The sequence below is a fragment of the Pongo abelii genome, chromosome 10 (assembly GCF_028885655.2).
Source record: "Pongo abelii isolate AG06213 chromosome 10, NHGRI_mPonAbe1-v2.0_pri, whole genome shotgun sequence".
Classification (NCBI taxonomy): domain Eukaryota; kingdom Metazoa; phylum Chordata; class Mammalia; order Primates; family Hominidae; genus Pongo; species Pongo abelii.
In genome coordinates, this window is record NC_071995.2 from 28,066,516 (window position 1) to 28,087,625 (window position 21,110).

At 40.6% G+C, this 21,110-nt stretch overlaps 1 protein-coding gene across 2 annotated transcripts in view; it reads right to left on the reverse strand.

The window, feature by feature from the left end:
- The window catches only part of ITPR2 (inositol 1,4,5-trisphosphate receptor type 2), a 519,932-nt gene that overhangs the window by 459,103 nt on the left and 39,719 nt on the right, over positions 1 to 21,110 (reverse strand). The window contains exon 2 of one of the 2 annotated variants that reach the window (XM_024256738.3): positions 18,146 to 18,216. The exons of the other annotated variant lie outside the window; for it this stretch is intronic. Coding sequence (XP_024112506.2) covers positions 18,146 to 18,216 — 71 coding nt within the window. The remainder of the gene's footprint in view (positions 1 to 18,145; positions 18,217 to 21,110) is intronic. 2 annotated transcript variants of the gene reach the window in all.

The following is a 21,110-nucleotide window of genomic DNA, read 5'->3' on the forward strand; positions in this document are numbered from 1 at the left end:
TATGGAGAACACTGATAGTCCTTAGCATGAACTGTTTAAAGAGTTATGCAAAATAAATGCATTTGACACTCCTGACTCACCACTCGTGAGAGGCAAGGAATTTAGTGACTCTATACATAATACCTTTGATCATAAGTGGAGAACCAAGGAACCTAATGAAGTTGGTTGGTTGCTCCTAAGTTCACCGGACAAAGTCATGAAAGAAAATGAGGAACTCAGGGATTCTAACTCCTGGCTTCAGAAGCAGCTACTGAGCCTCAAATCTGCTAAGATTGCCCTGAGTGACAGTCTTATCTCCTGTAGAGAAAGAGCTGAAATTATAGAAAAATAGACACAAGCTCTTATGCGAGTGGCTGACCTGCAACAAAAAGTGCATGCACAGCCTTGCCAGGTGTCTACTGTTAAAGTGAAGGCATTGATTGGAAAAGAATGGGACCCTGCAACTAGGAATGGGGATGTATGGGAGGACCCTGATGAAGCTGGGGACACTGAGCTTTTAAATCCTGATGAACCATTTTTGCCAGAAGAAACATCTTCCCCATCCCCAGTAGTAGCAACATCCCTTCCCCAGCTCATGTTGCCATCAACCTTTCCACCTTTGTCTGAGTAGATAAACCCTGCACTGCCTGAAGCAACAGGGAAGGCCCCCCTGAGGCAGTTTCCAGGCAAGATAATGTTGATTCTCCTCAGGAGCCATCCTCAACACTCCTGTCTGCTTCTAGACCTATAACTAGACTAAAGTCCTAGCAGGCCCCAGAGGTGAGGTTCAGAGTGTGACCCATGAGGAGGTGCACCACACTAAAAAAGAATTGCTTGGGTTTTCTAATTTATATTAGCAGAAATCTGGAGAACAGACATGGGAATAGATATTAAGGGTATGGAATAATGGTGGAAGGAACATAGAGTTGGATCAGGCTGAATTTATTGATTTGGGCCCACTAAATAGGGACTCTGCATTTAATGTTGCAGCTCAGAGAGTTAAAAAAAAGGTTCAAATAGTTTATTTGCTTGGTTAGTTGAAATATAAGTTAAAAGATGGCCCACTGTGAGCAAGCTGGAAATGCCTGATCTCCCTTGGTTTAATGTGGAGGAAGGGATTCAAAGGCTTAGGGAGATTGGGATCCTAGAGTGGATTAGTCACTTTACTCATCCCAGCTGGGAGGGTCCAGAAGATATACCCTTGACCAATGCTTTGCAAAACAGATTTGTGAGGGCAGCACCTGCATCTTTGAAGAGGTCTATAATTGCTCTTCTCAGTATGTCAGAGCTAATAGTAGGAACAACAGTCACTCAACTACAAAATTTAAATACAATGGGAATAATTGGATCCCAAGGTGGCAGGGGCCAAGTGGTAGCACTCAACTGTCAGAGGTATGGTGGGCGTAACTACCATAATGGAAAGCAGAGGCAAAGCAGCAGTCAGAATAGTCTGACTCGTGTAGAGCTCTGGCATTGGTTAATTAATCATGGTATTCCTAGAAGTAAAATTGATAAATGCATTCCTACTTAATTTGTAGAAGCAGAAAACCTCCAGGTCAAATAGACAAAAGACTAATTTGAATTATAAAACAGATAATCATGACCCTTCAATCAATTTTCAGACTTGAGCCAGTTTACAGACCTAGAACCACTTGAATGAAGGGGAGGCCAGGTCCCCTTGACGAAGGACCCCACTACACTACTGACAATTTATGCTGTTAATCTTTGTCCCATCCTTCCCCAAGGAGACCTTTGGCCTTTTACCTGGGTAACTGTGCATTGGAGAAAGGGAAATGATCAGACATTTTAAGGACTGCTGAACACTGGCTCTGAGCTGACATTGATTACAGGGGACCCAAAATGTCAGGCAGTCCTCCAGTCAAAGTAAGGGCTTATGGAGGTCAGGCAATTAGTGGAGTTTTAGCTCAGGTTCAACTTACAGTGGGTCCAGTGGATCCAGTGGGTCTCAGGAGTCATCCTGTGGTCATTTTCCCACTGCTAGAATGCATAATTGCCATAGACATACTTAGCAGCTGGCAGAACCCCCACATTGGCTCCCTGACTAGTAGAGTGAGGACTACTATGTGGGAAAGGCCAAATGGAAGCCATTGAGCTACTTCTAGCTAGAAAAATAGTAAATCAAAAACAATATTGCACCCCTGGAGGGATTGTGGAGATTAGTGCCACCATCAAGGACTTGAAAGACACAGGGGTGATGATTCACATCACATCCCCGTTCAACTCCCCTATCTGGCCTGTGCAGAAGACAGATGGATCTTAGAGAATGACGGTGGATTACTGTAAGCTTAACGAAGTTGTGACTCCAATTGCAGCTGCTATACCAGATGTGGTTTCACTTCTTGAGCAAATTAACACATCTCCTGGTACCTAGTATACAGCCATTGACTTGGCAAATGCCTTTTTCTCCATTCCTGTCTGTAAGGCCCACCAGAAGCAATTTGCCTTTGGCTAGCAAGGCCAGCAATATACCTTCACTGTCCTACCACAGGGGTATATCAACTCTCCACTTTGTGCCATAATCTTATTTAGAAAGACCTTGATTGCTTTTTGCTTCCACAAGATATCACACTGGTCCATTACATTGATGACATTATGTTGACTGGATCCAGTGAACAAGAAGTAGCAAACGGGGGGAGGAGCCAAGATGGCCGAATAGGAACAGCTCCGGTCTACAGCTCCCAGCGCGAGCGACGCAGAAGACGGGTGATTTCTGCATTTCCATCTGAGGTACCGTGTTCATCTCACTAGGGAGTGCCAGACAGTGGGCGCAGGTCAGTCGGTGAGCGCACCGTGCGCCAGCCGAAGCAGGGGCGAGGCATTGCCTCACTCGGGAAGCGCAAGGGGTCAGGGAGTTCCCCTTCCAGGGGTGACAGACGGCACCTGGAAAATCGGGCCACTCCCACCCGAATACTGTGCTTTTCCGACGGGCTTAGGAAACGGTGCCCCAGGAGAGTATAGCCCGCACCTGGCTCAGAGGGTCCTACGCCCACGGAGTCTCGCTGATTGCTAGCACAGCAGTCTGAGATCAAACAGCAAGTCGGCAGCGAGGCTGGGGGAGGGGCGCCCGCCATTGCCCAGGCTCGCTTAGGTAAACAAAGCAGCCTGGAAGCTTGAACTGGGTGGAGCCCACCACAGCTCAAGGAGGCCTGCCTGCCTCTGTAGGCTCCACCTCTGGGGGCAGGACACAGACAAACAAAAAGACAGCAGGAACCTCTGCAGACTTAAATGTCCCTGTCTGACAGCTGTGAGGAGAGCAGTGGTTCTCCCAGCACGCAGCTGGAGATCTGAGAACGGGCTGACTGCCTCCTCAAGTGGGTCCCTGACCCCTGACCCCCGAGCAGCCTAACTGGGAGGCACCCCCCAGCAGGGGCAGACTGACACCTCACACGGCCGGCCAGGTACTCCAACAGACCTGCAGCTGAGGGTTCTGTCTGTTAGAAGGAAAACTAACAGAAAGGACATCCACACCAAAAACCCATCTGTACATCACCATCATCAAAGACCAAAAGTAGATAAAACCACAAAGATGGGGAAAAAACAGAGCAGAAAAACTGGAAACTCTAAAAACCAGAGTACCTCTCCTCCTCCAAAGGAACGCAGTTCCTCACCAGCAACGGAACAAAGCTGGACGGAGAATGACTTTGACGAGCTGAGAGAAGAAGGCTTCAGACGATCAAATTACTCCGAGCTACGGGAGGATATTCAAACCAAAGGCAAAGAAGTTGAAAACTTTGAAAAAAATTTAGAAGAATGTATAACTAGAATAACCAATACAGAGAAGTGCTTAAAGGAGCTGATGGAGCTGAAAACCAAGGCTCGAGAACTACGTGAAGAATGCAGAAGCCTCAGGAGCCGATGTGATCAAATGGAAGAAAGGGTATCAGCCCTGGAAGATGAAATGAATGAAATGAAGCGAGAAGGGAAGTTTAGAGAAAAAAGAATAAAAAGAAACGAGCAAAGCCTCCAAGAAATGTGGGACTATGTGAAAAGACCAAATCTACGTCTGATTGGTGTACCTGAAAGTGACGGGGAGAATGGAAACAAGTTGGAAAACACTCTGCAGGATATTATCCAGGAGAACTTCCCCAATCTAGCAAGGCAGGCCAACATTCAGATTCAGGAAATACAGAGAACGCCACAAAGATACTCCTCGAGAAGAGCAACTCCAAGACACATAATTGTCAGATTCACCAAAGTTGAAATGAAGGAAAAAATGTTAAGGGCAGCCAGAGAGAAAGGTCGGGTTACCATCAAAGGGAAGCCCATCAGACTAACAGCGGATCTCTCGGCAGAAACCCTACAAGCCAGAAGAGAGTGGGGGCCAATATTCAACATTCTTAAAGAAAAGAATTTTCAACCCAGAATTTCATATCCTGCCAAACTAAGCTTCATAAGTGAAGGAGAAATAAAATACTTTACAGACAAGCAAATGCTGAGAGATTTTGTCACCACCAGGCCTGCCCTAAAAGAGCTCCTGAAGGAAGCGCTAAACATGGAAAGGCACAACCGGTACCAGCCACTGCAAAATCATACCGAAATGTAAAGAACATCGAGACTAGGAAGAGACTGCATCAACTAACGAGCAAAATATCCAGCTAACATCATAATGACAGGATCAAATTCACACATAACAATATTAACTTTAAATGTAAATGGACTAAATGCTCCAATTAAAAGACACAGACTGGCAAACTGGATAAAGACTCAAGACCCATCAGTGTGCTGTATTCAGGAAACCCATCTCACGTGCAGAGACACACATAGGCTCAAAATAAAAGGATGGAGGAAGATCTACCAAGCAAATGGAAAACAAAAAAAGGCAGGGGTTGCAATCCTAGTCTCTGATAAAACAGACTTTAAACCAACAAAGATCAAAAGAGACAAAGAAGGCCATTACATAATGGTAAAGGGATTAATTCAACAAGAAGAGCTAACTATCCTAAATATATATGCACCCAATACAGGAGCACCCAGATTCATAAAGCAAGTCCTGAGTGACCTACAAAGAGACTTAGACTCCCACACATTAATAATGGGAGACTTTAACACCCCACTATCAACATTAGACAGATCAACGAGACAGAAAGTCAACAAGGATACCCAGGAATTGAACTCAGCTCTGCACCAAGCGGACCTAATAGACATCTACAGAACTCTCCACCCCAAATCAACAGAATATACATTTTTTTCAGCACCACACCACACCTATTCCAAAATTGACCATATACTTGGAAGTAAAGCTCTCCTCAATAAATGTAAAAGAACAGAAATTGTAACAAACTGTCTCTCAGATCACAGTGCAATCAAGCTAGAACTCAGGATTAAGAATCTCACTCAAAACCGCTCAACTACGTGGAAACTGAACAACCTGCTCCTGAATGACTACTGGGTACATAACGAAATGAAGGCAGAAATAAAGATGTTCTTTGAAACCAACGAGAACCAAGACACAACATACCAGAATCTCTGGGATGCATTCAAAGCAGTGTGTAGAGGGAAATTTATAGCACTAAATGCCCACAAGAGAAAGCAGGAAAGATCCAAAATTGACACCCTAACATCACAATTAAAAGAACTAGAAAAGCAAGAGCAAACACATTCAAAAGCTAGCAGAAGGCAAGAAATAACTAAAATCAGAGCAGAACTGAAGGAAATAGAGACACAAAAAACCCTTCAAAAAATAAATGAATCCAGGAGCTGGTTTTTTGAAAGGATCAACAAAATTGATAGACTGCTAGCAAGATTAATAAAGAAAAAAAGAGAGAAGAATCAAATAGATGCAATAAAAAATGATAAAGGGGATATCACCACCGATCCCACAGAAATACAAACTACCGTCAGAGAATATTACAAACACCTCTATGCAAATAAACTAGAAAATCTAGAAGAAATGGATAAATTCCTCGACACATACACCCTCCCAAGACTAAACCAGGAAGAAGTTGAATCTCTGAATAGACCAATAACAGGAGCTGAAATTGTGGCAATAATCAATAGCTTACCAACCAAAAAAAGTCCAGGTCCAGATGGATTCACAGCCGAATTCTACCAGAGGTACAAGGAGGAGCTGGTACCATTCCTTCTGAAACTATTCCAATCAATAGAAAAAGAGGGAATCCTCCCTAACTCATTTTATGAGGCCAGCATCATCCTGATACCAAAGCCTGGCAGAGACACAACAAAAAAAGAGAATTTTAGACCAATATCCTTGATGAACATTGATGCAAAAATCCTCAATAAAATACTGGCAAACAGAATCCAGCAGCACATCAAAAAGCTTATCCACCATGATCAAGTGGGCTTCATCCCTGGGATGCAAGGCTGGTTCAATATACGCAAATCAATAAATGTAATCCAGCATATAAACAGAACGAAAGACAAAAACCACATGATTATCTCAATAGATGCAGAAAAGGCCTTTGACAAAATTCAACAACCCTTCATGCTAAAAACTCTCAATAAATTAGGAATTGATGGGACGTATCTCAAAATAATAAGAGCTATTTATGACAAACCCACAGCCAATATCATACTGAATGGGCAAAAACTGGAAGCATTCCCTTTGAAAACTGGCACAAGACAGGGATGCCCTCTCTCACCACTTCTATTCAACATAGTGTTGGAAGTTCTGGCCAGGGCAATTAGGCAGGAGAAGGAAATCAAGGGTATTCAATTAGGAAAAGAGGAAGTCAAATTGTCCCTGTTTGCAGATGACATGATAGTATATCTAGAAAACCCCATTGTCTCAGCCCAAAATCTCCTTAAGCTGATAAGCAACTTCAGCAAAGTCTCAGGATACAAAATCAATGTGCAAAAATCACAAGCATTCTTATACATCAATAACAGACAGACAGAGAGCCAAATCATGAGTGAACTCCCATTCACAATTGCTTCAAAGAGAATAAAATACCTAGGAATCCAACTTACAAGGGATGTGAAAGACCTCTTCAAGGAGAACTACAAACCACTGCTCAAGGAAATAAAAGAGGATACAAACAAATGGAAGAACATTCCATGCTCATGGGTAGGAAGAATCAATATCATGAAAATGGCCATCCTTCCCAAGGTAATTTACAGATTCAATGCCATCCCCATCAAGCTACCAATGACTTTCTTCACAGAATTGGAAAAAACTACTCTAAAGTTCATATGGAACCAAAAAAGAGCCCGCATCGCCAAGTCAATCCTAAGCCAAAAGAACAAAGCTGGAGGCATCACACTACCTGACTTCAAACTATACTACAAGGCTACAGTAACCAAAACAGCATGGTACTGGTACCAAAACAGAGATATAGATCAATGGAACAGAACAGAGCCGTCAGAAATAATGCCACATATCTACAAGTATCTGATCTTTGACAAACCTGACAAAAACAAGAAATGGGGAAAGGATTCCCTATTTAATAAATGGTGCTGGGAAAACTGGCTAGCCATATGTAGAAAGCTGAAACTGGATCCCTTCCTTACACCTTATACAAAGATCAATTCAAGATGGATTAAAGACTTAAATGTTAGACCTAAAACCATAAAAACCCTAGAAGAAAACCTAGGCATTACCATTCAGGACATAGGCATGGGCAAGGACTTCATGTCTAAAACACCAAAAGCAATGGCAACAAAAGCCAAAATTGACAAATGGGATCTAATTAAACTCAAGAGCTTCTGCACAGCAAAAGAAACTACCATCAGAGTGAACAGGCAACCTACAAAATGGGAGAAAATTTTCGCAACCTACTCATCTGACAAAGGGCTAATATCCAGAATCTACAATGAACTCCAACAAATTTACAAGAAAAAAACAAACAACCCCATCAAAAAGTGGGCGAAGGACATGAACAGACACTTCTCAAAAGAAGACATTTATGCAGCCAAAAAACACATGAAAAAATGCTCACCGTCACTGGCCATCAGAGAAATGCAAATCAAAACCACAATGAGATACCATCTCAAACCAGTTAGAATGGCAATCATTAAAAAGTCAGGAAACAACAGGTGCTGGAGAGGATGTGGAGAAATAGGAACACTTTTACACTGTTGGTGGGACTGTAAACTAGTTCAACCCTTGTGGAAGTCAGTGTGGCGATTCCTCAGGGATCTAGAAGTAGAAATTCCATTCGACCCAGCCATTCCATTACTGGGTATATACCCAAAGGACTATAAATCATGCTGCTATAAAGACACATGCACACGTATGTTTATTGCCGCATTATTCACAATAGCAAAGACTTGGAACCAACCCAAATGTCCAACAATGATAGACTGGATTAAGAAAATGTGGCACATATACACCATGGAATACTATGCAGCCATAAAAAATGATGAGTTCACGTCCTTTGTAGGGACATGGATGAAATTGGAAATCATCATTCTCAGTAAACTATCACAAGAACAAAAAACCAAACACCGCATATTCTCACTCATAGGTGGGAATTGAACAATGAGAACACATGGACACAGGAAGGGGAACATCACACTCTGGGGACTGTTGTGGGGTGGGGGGAGGGGGGAGGGATAGCATTGGGAGATATACCTAATGCTAGATGACAGGTTGGTGGGTGCAGCGCACCAGCATGGCACATGTATACATATGTAACTTACCTGCACATTGCGCACATGTACCATAAAACCTAAAGTATAATAATAATAATAATAATAATAATAATAATAATAAAAGAAAAAAAAAAAAAGAAAAAAAAAAAAAAAGACAATTTCTTGTGGAGTCCACATGCTATTGTCTTTTCCTAAAAAGTTCATAATCTACATCTACACTGTTCACTAAGGTAGTCACTAACTAATGAGCACTTGAAATGTGACTAAGTCCAAATTCAGATGTCTTGTAAGCATAAAATATACACTGATTTCAAAGATTTAGTATTAAAATAAGAATTTTAAATATCGAAAAAAAAAAAAAAAAAAAAAAAAAAAGAAGTAGCAAACACACTGGACTTATTTGTGAGACATTTGTATGCCAGAGAATGAGAAATACATACAACTACAGTTCAGGGACCTTCTACCTCAGTAAAATTTCTAGGGGTCCAGTGGTGTGGGGCCTGTCAAGATACTCCTTCTAAGGTGAAGGATAAATTGCTGCATTTGGCCCCTCCTACAACCCAGAAAGAGGCACATCTAGTGGGCCTGTTTGGATTTTGGAGGCAACATATTCGTCATTTGGGTGTGTTACTCCGACTCATTTATTGAGTGACCCAAAAAGCTGCCTGTTTTGAGGGGGTCCAGAACAGGAGAAGGCTCTGCAGCAGGTCCAGGCTGCTGTGCAAGCTGCTCTGCCACTTGGGCCATGTGACCCAACAGATCCAATGGTGCCTGGGGTGTCAGTGACAGATAAGGATGCTGTTAGGAGCCTTTGGCAGGCTTCCATAGGTGAATCACAGTGGAGGCCTCTAGGATTTTGGAGCAAGGCCCTGCCATCTTCTGCAGATAACTACTCTCCTTTGGAGAGACAGCTCTTGGCCTGGTACTGGGCTTTGGTGGAAACTGAACATTTAACTATGGGTCATCAAGTCACCATGTGACCTGAACTCCCTATCATGAACTGGGTGCTTTCTGACCCATCTAGCCATAAAGTGGGTCATGCACAGCAACATTCCATCATTGAATGGAAGTGGTATAAATGTAACTGGGCTCTAGCAGGTCCTGAAGGCACAAGTCAGTTACATGAGAAAGTGGCTCAAATGCCCATAGTCTCTACTCCTGCCACCAGGCCTTCTCTCTCCCAGCCTGCACCGATGGCCTCATGAGGAGTTCCCTATGATCAGTTGACAGAGGAAGAGAAGACTAGGGCCTGGTTTGAAGATGGTTATGCACAATATGCAGGCATCACCCAAAAGTGGACAGCTGCAGCACTATAGCCCCTTTCTAGGACATCCATGAAGGACAGCAGTGAAGGGAAATCTTCCCAGTGGGCAGAACTTCAAGCAGTGCACTTGGTTGTGCACTTTGCATGGAAGGAGAAATGGCCAGACGTGCGATTATACACTGATTCATGGGCTGTAGCCAATGGTTTGGCTGGATGGTCAGGGACTTGGAAGAAGCATGATTGGAAAATTGGTGACAAAGAAATTTGGGGAAGAGGTATGTAGATGGACCTCTCTGAGTGGTCAAAAACTGTGAAGATGTTTGTATCCCATGTGAGTGCTCACCAACGGGTGACCTCAGCAGAGGAGGATTTTAATAATCAAGTGGATAGGACGACCCCTTCTGTGGACACCACTTTCCCCAGCCACCCCTGTCATCGCCAATGGGCCCATGAACAAAGTGGCTATGGTGGCAGGGATGGAGGTTACTCATGGGCTCAGCAATATGGACTTCCACTCACCTAGGCTGACCTGGCTACAGCCACTACTGAGTGCCCAACTTGCCAGCAGCAGAGACCAACACTGAGCCCTCGATATGGCATCATTCCTTGGGGTGATCGGCCAGTTCCCTGGTGGCAGGTTGATTATACTGGAACTCTTTCATCATAGAAAGGGCAGAGGTTTTTGTCCTCACTGAAATACTCACTCCAGATATGGGTTTGCCTATCCTGCACACAATGCTTCTGCCAAGACTACCATCTGTGGACTCACGGAAGGCCTTATCTACCATCATGGTATTCCACACAACATTGCCACTGACCAAGGCACTCACTTTATAGCTAAAGAAGTGCAGCAGTGGGCTCATGCTCATGGAATTTACTGGTCTTACCATGTTCCCCATCATCCTGAAGCAGCTGGATTGACAGAACAGTGGAATGGCCTTTTGAAGTCACAATTACAATGCCAACTAGATGACAATACTTTGCAGGGTTGGGGCAAAGTTCTCCAGAAAGCTGTGTATGTTCTGAATCAGCATCCAATATATGGCACTGTTTCTCCCATAGCCAGGATTCACGGGTCCAGGAATCAAGGGGTGGAAATGGAAGTGGCACCACTCACCATCACCCCTAGTGATCCACTAACAAAATTTTTGCTTTCTGTTCATTTGAACTTTATGTTCTGCTGGCCTAGAGGTCTTAGTTCCAGAGGAAGGAATGCTGCCACCAGGAGACACAACAATTCCATTAAACTGGAAGTTAAGATTCCCACCTGGACACTTTGGGTTCCTCCTACCTTTAAGTCAACAGGCTAAGAAGGGAGTTACAGTGTTGGCTGGGGTGACTGACCCAGGCTATCAAGATGAAATCAGTCTACAACTCCACAATGGAAGTAAGGAAGAGTATGCATGAAATACAGGAGATTCTTGGGGGCATCTCTTAGTATTACCATGCCTTGTGATTAAGGTCAACGAGAAACTAAAATAGCCCAATCCCGGCAGGACTACAAATGGCCCAGACCCTTCAGGAATGAAGGTTTGGGTCACTCCACCAGGGAAAACACCATGACATGCTGAGGTGTTTGCTGAAGGCAGAAGGAATACAGAATGGGTAGTAGAAGAAGGTAGTCATTAGTACCAGCTATGACCACATGATCAGTTGCAAAAACGAAGACTGTAATTGTCATGATTATTTCCTCCTTCTTTTGCTAAAAACATATTTTAGCCTGTACATATATGTATAAACTTGTACTAAGAAAACATTTTCATTTTATTCTCTTTTTCCTTTATTATGTGACATAAGATTTATTGACCTCATATCAGCATTTAAGTATCGTTAACTTTGTGTAATAGTATTTGGGCTGGGGATTGGCGCATTTCCAGTTGTACAAAGGATAGTTGTATCATGTTAGGCATAATTATGACCTTATTATTGTCTTTATTTGAAGATTATGTATGATCTCAGGAGATGTTTATGGGTTCAAGTTGACAAGGGGTGGACTTGTGATGGTTAATACTGAGTGTCAACTTGATTGGATTAAAGTGATCAACTTGATTACAAAGTATTGATCCTGGGTGTGTCTGTGAGGGTGCTGCCAAAGGAGATTAACATCTGAGTCAGTGGGCTGGGAAAGGCTGACCCACCCTTAATCTGGGTGGGCACCATCTAATCAGCTGCCAGCACGGCCAGCATATAAAGCAGCAGAAAAATGTGAAAAGGCTGGACTGGATTAGCCTCCCAGCCTACATCTTTCTTCTGTGCTGGATGCTTCCTGCCCTCAAAGTTCTTCAGCTTTGGGACTCAGATGGCCTATTGTGGGACCTTGTGATCATGTGAGTTAATACTACTTAATAAACTCCCCTGTATGTGTGTGTGTGTGTGTGTGTGTGTGTGTGTATATATATATTATATAATATATATATAATATATATAATATATATATTATATATATATTATATAATATATATATAATATATATATTATATATATATTATATATATATTATATAATATATATATATGGAGAGAGAGAGAGATCCTATTAGTTCTTAATAAACTCATGTATATAACATAAACTCTCCTTTATATCCTATTATCCTATTATAGAGAACTATATCCTATTAGTTCTGTCCCTATTAGAGAACGCTGACTAACAGAGGTTGCAAGTGTGGCATCCAAAAATGAGAGGAGTTCTCATTAGACAAAACTCAAATGCACTATGTTCAGTTCTTTCTACACAGCTCAGAATTAAATTGACAAACAGGAGCCTAACCATAAAACAAACAAAGTAGTATAAAGAAGACAGAAAAATCCCTAAAGAATTTGTACCTGGCAACAGTTAAAAGAACTAAAAAAAAAAGTAAGACTAGAAGAAAAGATCCACAGGAATATGGTCATTCTAAACAAATACTTAAAGGGCTATTGTGTAGAAAAAGGATTAGATTCAATCAATGTGGCTTTATAGGACTAACAGGTAGAATTTATAGGTGGGACTAATTCAATAGATAGTATGGCACAGTGGTTAAAAACAAACAGCTCTAGAGTCATAGAACTTGGTTTAAGTCCCAGTCTTACCACTAAGGAGCTCAGCAACGTTAAGATGGTTGCATAACTTCTTTATACTTACTTTCTCCACTGCAAAATTAGGATAGCAATAATTTCTACTTCATGTGATGACTAAATAATAATGCACAGGAAGCCTCAAGTACAGTGTAGCATGTATTACATGTTCAATAAATCTTAGTTGATTTCAAATCTGAAATAGTTTCAGTCTTCAACAACAACAACTGAAAGTATTCTAACACCAAACCTGAAGAAATTCAATATAGCAATTGTTAAGCGGGTGGAGCAAGTATTCATCATGGGCTGAGAGTGCGGAATCACTGTTAGACAAGCTTGACATGTTCGACTCCATAAAAAGTCAAAGAAACTGCCTAGCAAGAACACACTTTCGTTTATACACATGAGTGTGTAACCTCCATGAGCAGAGGCAAAAGGTTAGGCCCAGCTTTCAAAAGGACTTTCCTGATTACTTGAAGAAAAGGAACTGAGTTAAAGAAGAGATTTTCTCCATTTTCCCCCAAGTCCCTAATTTTTACTACCTGCTTTAGTGTTCATTGCACAGCAATGAAATTCTCTACATTAGTTCCAATTCCTGAAGCATTCTGACTTATTACTTCAAAACGACTGATTGTTGCTTGCCAGAAGTGGCCTCGTGGTAGGCGTGGTACATTATGAAATAGTCAAGTGACAAATGTTCAGAGAATCTCAGAATTGGAACCTTCAAGACCAAATGGCCCAACACTCGGAAATACCTAATCAATTAAAAGAAGGGGCTGTCTTCTCTTCCCTCCATCCTCCAGGAAATGGTCCCTGGGTTCTCCATTACTTCCATGTTTTATCACCCTGATGGTAAGAGAAGGACATAAACCTCTCTTTAAGTTGATTTAAGTTGACTTCTCCTAATAGAAATGGCACATATATCAATAAGCAGACTTGTAGAAACATAATACTAAGAAGAGTTTTCTAGAGAAGGGGGAGAAGGGTGGAAAGGAACAGGAAAAAGCAAAAGAATATAAAATCAATTAAAATAACTGCCTTTATTAAAGGGAAGAGGATTAAACTGTACATCAAAAAATAAGACCCGTGATGAACTCTGTTGGTATTATATGCCCTCATATAATACCAACTACCACAGAGCACATATCCTATGTGGTAGTCTCAAAATTTTAACTCCAGTCCAACCACGACAAAAGCATCAGACAGACACACAAGGCACATTCTATAAAATACCTAGCTAGTACTCTTCAAAAGTATCAAGATCATGAAAAGCCAGGGAAGACTAAGACCGGGTCACAGAATAGAGCAAACTAAGGAGACACAATGACTAAATGCAACACAGGATCATGGATGGGTTCAGGAACAGGAAAAGGACTTTAGTGGAAAAGCTGGTGAAACATGACTGAAGTCTGGAATGCAGTCAGTAGTAACGTACAAATGGTAAATTCTTAGTTTAGACTAATGTCCCCAGTGAGATGCAAATAACAGGGGAAACAGAGTGGAAGAGAATTCTATGTACGTTTTCACAACTCTTCAGTACAGCTATATTTATTCCAATGTTTACAGTTTCTCTTTTAAAAATGGAGAATATTTGATCATTAAAGAAATTTTACTCACATAAGAAAAAGCTACTACGTTTCTGTTAATATCAATCTATTGTATGGTTTCTATCGAAAAATGGCTGTCCACCAGGTTTGAAATAACCCTTTGGAAATTGTTTATTTGGTAAAACTTAGTTTCCTCTGTTCAAAAGTGAGGTAATGCAACACAGTCAAAAGAACATTTCACTGTGGAACTTGGTTGCCACAGTCAAAAACATTGGAGGAGTTGTACTAGATTTACTTTTAATTGCCTACCCGCTCTAAAATGTTATGATTCACTTGAACAAATCATAGCATGAGTATGAAAAACAAAAATCTTTTAAAATTAATTTGAGAATATCATTTGTCTGGCTGAGGCAAGAGGAACTGAGGTGCAGCTGAACTGTTGATATGCTATTGTTTCTTCACCTTATCTAAAAAGTAACAATAAGGGAGGGTGCTCTGGAAACTTGGCAGGGGAGTCTGGAAATGCTGGGATGGTGATTCTGGGAGGCAAATCTATGAAACAGCAATGGCTTTTAAAGCCAAAAAAATGGGGGAAATATATTCATGCAGAGAATGGCCTAAGGCAAGAGCCCTAAAGACAAGCTATGCAAAAGGATGAGGCATTTGGTCAGGCACTGTCTGCTCCTGGCTGTTAAGAAGGCCAGGGCAGAGGCAAGCCCAGCTCAGGGAATTCTCTGGGACTCTGGCTGCATAAACAATGCATCATGGGAGAAAGGCTGGAGCTTTAAGATAAGACAGAACCCTGAGTTCCCAATAGGAAAGAACCCTCCTTTTCCAGTGATGATTTTAGTAAGATAAATGATTTAGTCTAAAATTGGAGGGAGAAAATGAGAGTAAACCAGCAAGGATAATGACCTCAATGACTGGATTACAGGAAAAGCCAGCCTTTCACCAGAAGGATGGAGTGTCTGAAAAAGTGATTCATGCTCTGAACCAGTGCCCAGTGAATAATATGAGACCAAGTATCAGCATATAATTACCTAGTGGGTACAGAGCTGTTACCCCAGGTTCCCTTAGATACTCTAAAATAATCTTTGCAAATTTAAAACAATTTACTTCACTGTGGATTGAAAGCGGGAAAGAGGAAAGGCACCCATGAAGCGTAAATGTTTATCTTTGAAAGATTAACTCTTCCTGACCAACAGAGGAGTAAGGCTGCCCAGGCTCATGCCTGTGAAATGTGGGCACCCCTGGAAACCAAGTTCTATCACATGATCCCAGAAAAAGTTTGAGTGTCTCATCCAAAAGCACCTAATGGCTATTTTGGGGGATACAGACTATGAGACTATGGGCAGAACACTATGCCTGGAAAACACAAAAAGAAGAAAATAAAATCCTGCTCTTGAAGAGGCAATACTGTAAGGGTTGAGTCAAATATGTTTAATAGAAATGCATTATGCCTTTCTATCATAAGGTAACTATCTTTTTTTTTTTTTTTTTTTTTTTTTTTGAGATGGAGTTTCACTTTTGTTGCCCAGGCTGGAGTGCAATGGCACAATCTTGGCTCACTGCAAACTCTACCTCCCGGGTTCAAGTGATTCTCCTGCCTCAGCCTCCTGAGTGGCTGGGATTACAGGCATGAGCCACCATGCCCGGCTAATTTTGCATTTTTAGTAGAGACAGGGTTTCTCCATGTTGGTCAGACTGGTCTCAAACTCCCGACCTCAGGTGATCCACCCGCCTCGGCCTCCCAAAGTGCTGGGATTACAGGCGTGAGCCACCGTGCCTGGCCCATTTGTTTAATGACTTAAAATGCTTTTACATTTATTCTCTGGAAATATTTCAGGGCTCACAAAACCTCATGTGGTAGTCATTGTTCTTGTTACTAGCCACTTCTACTCCCATTAGCCAATGACAAGATGTCCTCTGAGGCTCAAAGCAGGTAGGTGACCTACTTAAGATGACACAGGCAGCAAGCAGTACAGTCAAAACCTGAACCTCATGCTTTTTCCTGCTACAAATACAGATTTGTTGTCCCAGTTTGCTTTTAGAATTTTTCTCTTTGTCTTTAATACCCTATAGTTCACCAAAGAGTGTCTAGCGGTGGATGTGGTTGTATTTACCATCACTACTCTGAACTCAGTGTGCCTTTTCCACTGGGGGAAGAGTGTTTTTCCTCAGTTTAGCAAGTTCTCACCCACATTCCTCCACATATGGCCTCTATCCCAGTCTCCCTAGCCTTTCCTTCTAGAATTCAGTTAGACACTGCGGGACCTTCTTAGCCTGTCCTCCAAGCTTTTCATGACTCATCCAAATTCTTCTTCTTTGTATCTCTCTGTGCTACATTCTGGGTGGTTTCCTCAGATCTCTCCTCCAGAGCCCTAATTCTCTCCTCATCTTTACACAATGTGCTAGCTCATTCTTTTTGGAATCTACCTTTATTCACACTATCTGTCCTTCCATTAGGGTTTCTCTACCCTCTTATCTTTTGGGTCATTTCACACACACTTCCTGTATTGTCTCTAGCAGGTTGTTCCTGAATGCTAGTAGCCTACGTGTCCCCTCAAGGTAGCTTCATTCTAAGTCCATCCTCCTGGAAACTATTTACTGAAAGAAGACCTCACTTGCCCGGGGTTAGGAGGGTATCCCTACTGAGTGATTTTGCAGGTGCTTCCAATGGGTAGTTTGTCTTCCACATTCTGTCTTACGCAAATTTCTCTACTTGGGGAGAAATCTGGATCTCTTATAAAGTGACCAATTTAACTCAAAGGACTTTTTTTGTGCATGTCAGTTTCTCTGCAAGGATCTCAGCCTAGAGAAAATGAAATAAATAAAATATTCCCTTAAGAGGTATTGTAAATAAAATGCCTATCCCAGAGAGTAAAACATGGTAAACATTAACCCAATGCTAACTGTCTCCCTTTTCCATTGCAGCAAGCAGCAATCTTCACTTGGGCTGGTGGCTCTGAGAATCCCTCCGTCTCTCTCCAGCTTTTAATCCTTTATTAAGGCCATTTTTCACCATTATGAGAATGAATGGTTATACATTGTTCAAAATAAATGCCATTTTAAAATTATTTTTATTATTATAATTATGTACCAATTAGGAAATTGATTTGGGCAAGCTTTTAATGACTAGTTTTAGCTTTCTGTGATTCTCTACAGATTCCATTAATCCTTCTTTTGCAAGAGTTGAGTTATAATCAATCTCTTACTAGGATCAATTTCTCATTTGAGGAAATTATCAAACTATTTCTAAAATTATACTTAGGAGTTCTAAGACAATTGTCAGTTATTACACACCATCAAATTGCTATTTGAAAAAGTAAGCTAACACATCATTGCCACACTCCTGGAGAGTTTACAGAGATAAATTAAAAATCTAACAATGCAACACTATAACATTTATAACTGTCAGAGAAGTATATAAATAAATACTGTTCAGCTGCATTTACTGGCTTGACAAGTAGCCTTTCACAGTTAATTACCAAGATTTCCTTTTAACAGATAGACCATTGTCTGACAAAACAAAAATTAAAACTATTCTTTCATTGTAAATCTCTCAATATGTAAAAGAAAAACAATGGAAAAATTGTTGAAAGAATTTTCAGTGAACATATTTATATCTGAAAGTTTCACATTGAATAAAGTTTTAACATTACTTGCTTTGAGACATAAAAATAATCCTCCCTCTTAGCTCACACAATTAAAAAAATATATGTATTTCTTACCTCTAAACTTCTTGGGAGGGTTGGCAAGGTCCCCGGCCTCTGGGTGCACCACACATCTGTCATCCACTAACCTAGAAGGAAAAGCATGTTTACATTGTTAACATCCTTGTTATATTCATAAACCACAGACTGCACATGGATATTGCATAAATATTTACCAAAAGTTTTAATACCTTTCTTCACTAAGTAACTTTTTAACAATCATGGGTCTGTAAAAAGATTTGGTTGTAGAAATATTAATTAAAGCCTGGTTTATGAAATTGAAACACTGGAAACATTGTTAAGAGGTAGGAAACTAGTTAGATAACTCATGACATGGAACACTGCAGAGCTGTTTAAAACTAAATTAAACAAAATGCACTGGCCTGCAAAATGTTTACAGTACGCTGTGAATGTAGTGGTAACCAATCAATAAGATACATACACGCTTACACACACACACACACTTCTACACATACATATATAAGGAATGGAACACAGCAAAATATTAAAAGTGGTCAGATTACCCATAGTTTTTATTTTCCTGTCTCTTTTTTTTTCCTATATGTATGTATATTTTACAGGGAATGTGTCAGCTTATGAGATCAGGCTTCTGGAGTGCCCATAGAATAGGTGGTTATACCTTCCTGGCCTGCATTCAATCTCTGGCTTGGCCACTTTCTAGCTAGGTGACTTCAGGCCTCCTTCTTTATACCTAAACAATAAGGATAAAAATATCTACCTCACTGTATTGTTAGAAAGATTAAATGACTTAGTATTTTTAAAGTACCTAGTACAACTTCTGGCAGTTTCCATTTAATGGAAAAATAAAATCAAGAACCTTGTCTTCACATATTCTCTGCTTCTAGAAGAGTGCCTGACACACTACAAGTGCTCAACAAATATAAGTCAAATGATTAAACTGCCTTTGTAGCTACAACAACATGTTTAATCTCTATTAAAATATTTATGAGAAGATAATTTGTAGGACAATTTCAAAACAGAGAAGCTGAATCTCTGAACCGAGAGCCAGGAGACATGAATCTCTTGTTCGAATAGAAAGATCTCTTAATACCAGACTCACTAATATTCATTTCTCCATTGGTTATGTGGTGGGAATACCCAGGTTTTTTTCCAGAATATTGTGAGAATGCATGTTAATTAATTACATGTATATGAATTCATTTAAAGGGAGATGCCCAAATTGCAACCTTGTGGTTTAAAAATAAAAAGAAGAAGAAGAAGAAGTATTAACCAGACTCACTAGCATGCATCAACTCCAGCACAGAAGTTGAACTAGGATGACTGACTTAATCAAAATGAAACTTTTGGTTCCTAGTTTATCTAGTTACTGGAAGCAGACACTTCCTAAATCAACAGATTTTTCTGCGGAATCCAATTTCCACAAAACAAAATGCTGATTTGGTTGAGAAATACAGTTCTTTGATTTTTTTAATATATCCTTCATTCACACTGGTTTACTAAAATGTGGTTTTACAAGAGCTGCCAGGCATGCAAGAAATTCCTTTTAAGAGTCTCTAAAAACTGATTTATTAGAAACAGGAAGTCACATTGGTCAAGAGAAAGCAAACCCAAACTTCCACAATGTCCAACTTGAGCCTGTAACATTGAATCTGAAAGGCTCCAATAGCTCTGATAATATTACAAAGTAAGATGTAAATAAAAGTGCTGTGAGGGAAAGGTCAGCTTTTCTAATCGGTTAAGACATGTTAAGAATTCGAATACAATGGTCAAAAAATCAGTCTTATTTAGAGCACATAAAAATTACATAATGTAAAAATTACAAATGACACTGACGTTCTATTCATTCCTTGTACCTGTGCATTCCCACAAAAATACAGACTTCTATGAATGTCACTGAGTCCCCGCCTGTGTGGACCAGCCATCAAGAGGAATGGGAACTGAAGCTATAAATCAGATGACAGTGTATTTATGTGAACACTAATATCTATCCTCAATTATCTGATAGCCCAGATAAAAACATAATAATTAAGTGACTTCAGTTCTAAAAATTGTCCTATTCCTTACACAAAAATATCTGTGAAAATCACAAAGGCAGTCATTTCATCCTGAAGACTTAAAGAATTGGAACTGAATTTGAAGAGAATGGAAGGAACGAAAGGACAAGAAGAAGCAAGGAGTCTGAATCTGTTACAAGACATATATGATCACTGGCATTAAAAGTTAAATAGGATTTTAATGGTAATTGGAATCCTGTTTGACTTTTAATGCCAAAATCGTGGAACAACTTCTACAATATCCCCAACAGCCTCTTCTTGAATACTTCCAAGGCCAATGTATTTACCATTTACCATCATTCTGACAGCCCTGATATTAGAAATGTGTTTTATATGGAGATGAAATAGTACCTTATCTTTCCCAGTACTTATTACATTTTCTTCTATCTACTTGCCTAATTGTCTTGAGTCTTCCAATAAATTTTAAGCTCCATGAAGTCAGAGATTGAATCCATCTTGTTTACCATTATATCCTTGGCATCTACTAGAATGAGGTGCAATAGATACTAAATAAATATTTGTTAAATAAATAAATGAGTCAGTGAATAAATGATGTTGGCTTCCCAATTAACTCTCCCTCTTTGTTCCCAGTTCTTTCTTCTGGGACTATATAGACTAAGTTTTCGTTTTCTGAGATGAGCAAGCTGATATCTCTCTAGTGCTTCTGCATGTGGATACTTACCAGGAGTTCAACATCCTTCATACACCCCAAGTGCCAGCATCCCCACACCTGTGATCCTAGAGACTATACACACGAGTCTAGATGCACCCCAACGAGGGCAGAGTACAGAGGACTATTACTTCCTTCTTTCTGACACTAAACTTACAGAAATGCATCCTACAATTTTAGTAGCTCCCGTGGTAGTTAAGGTTCCCCTCTGACTTTCATTGGGTTTATAGTAAACAATAATTCCAGGTCCTTTTCATGTGTACCACTGATAAGCCAG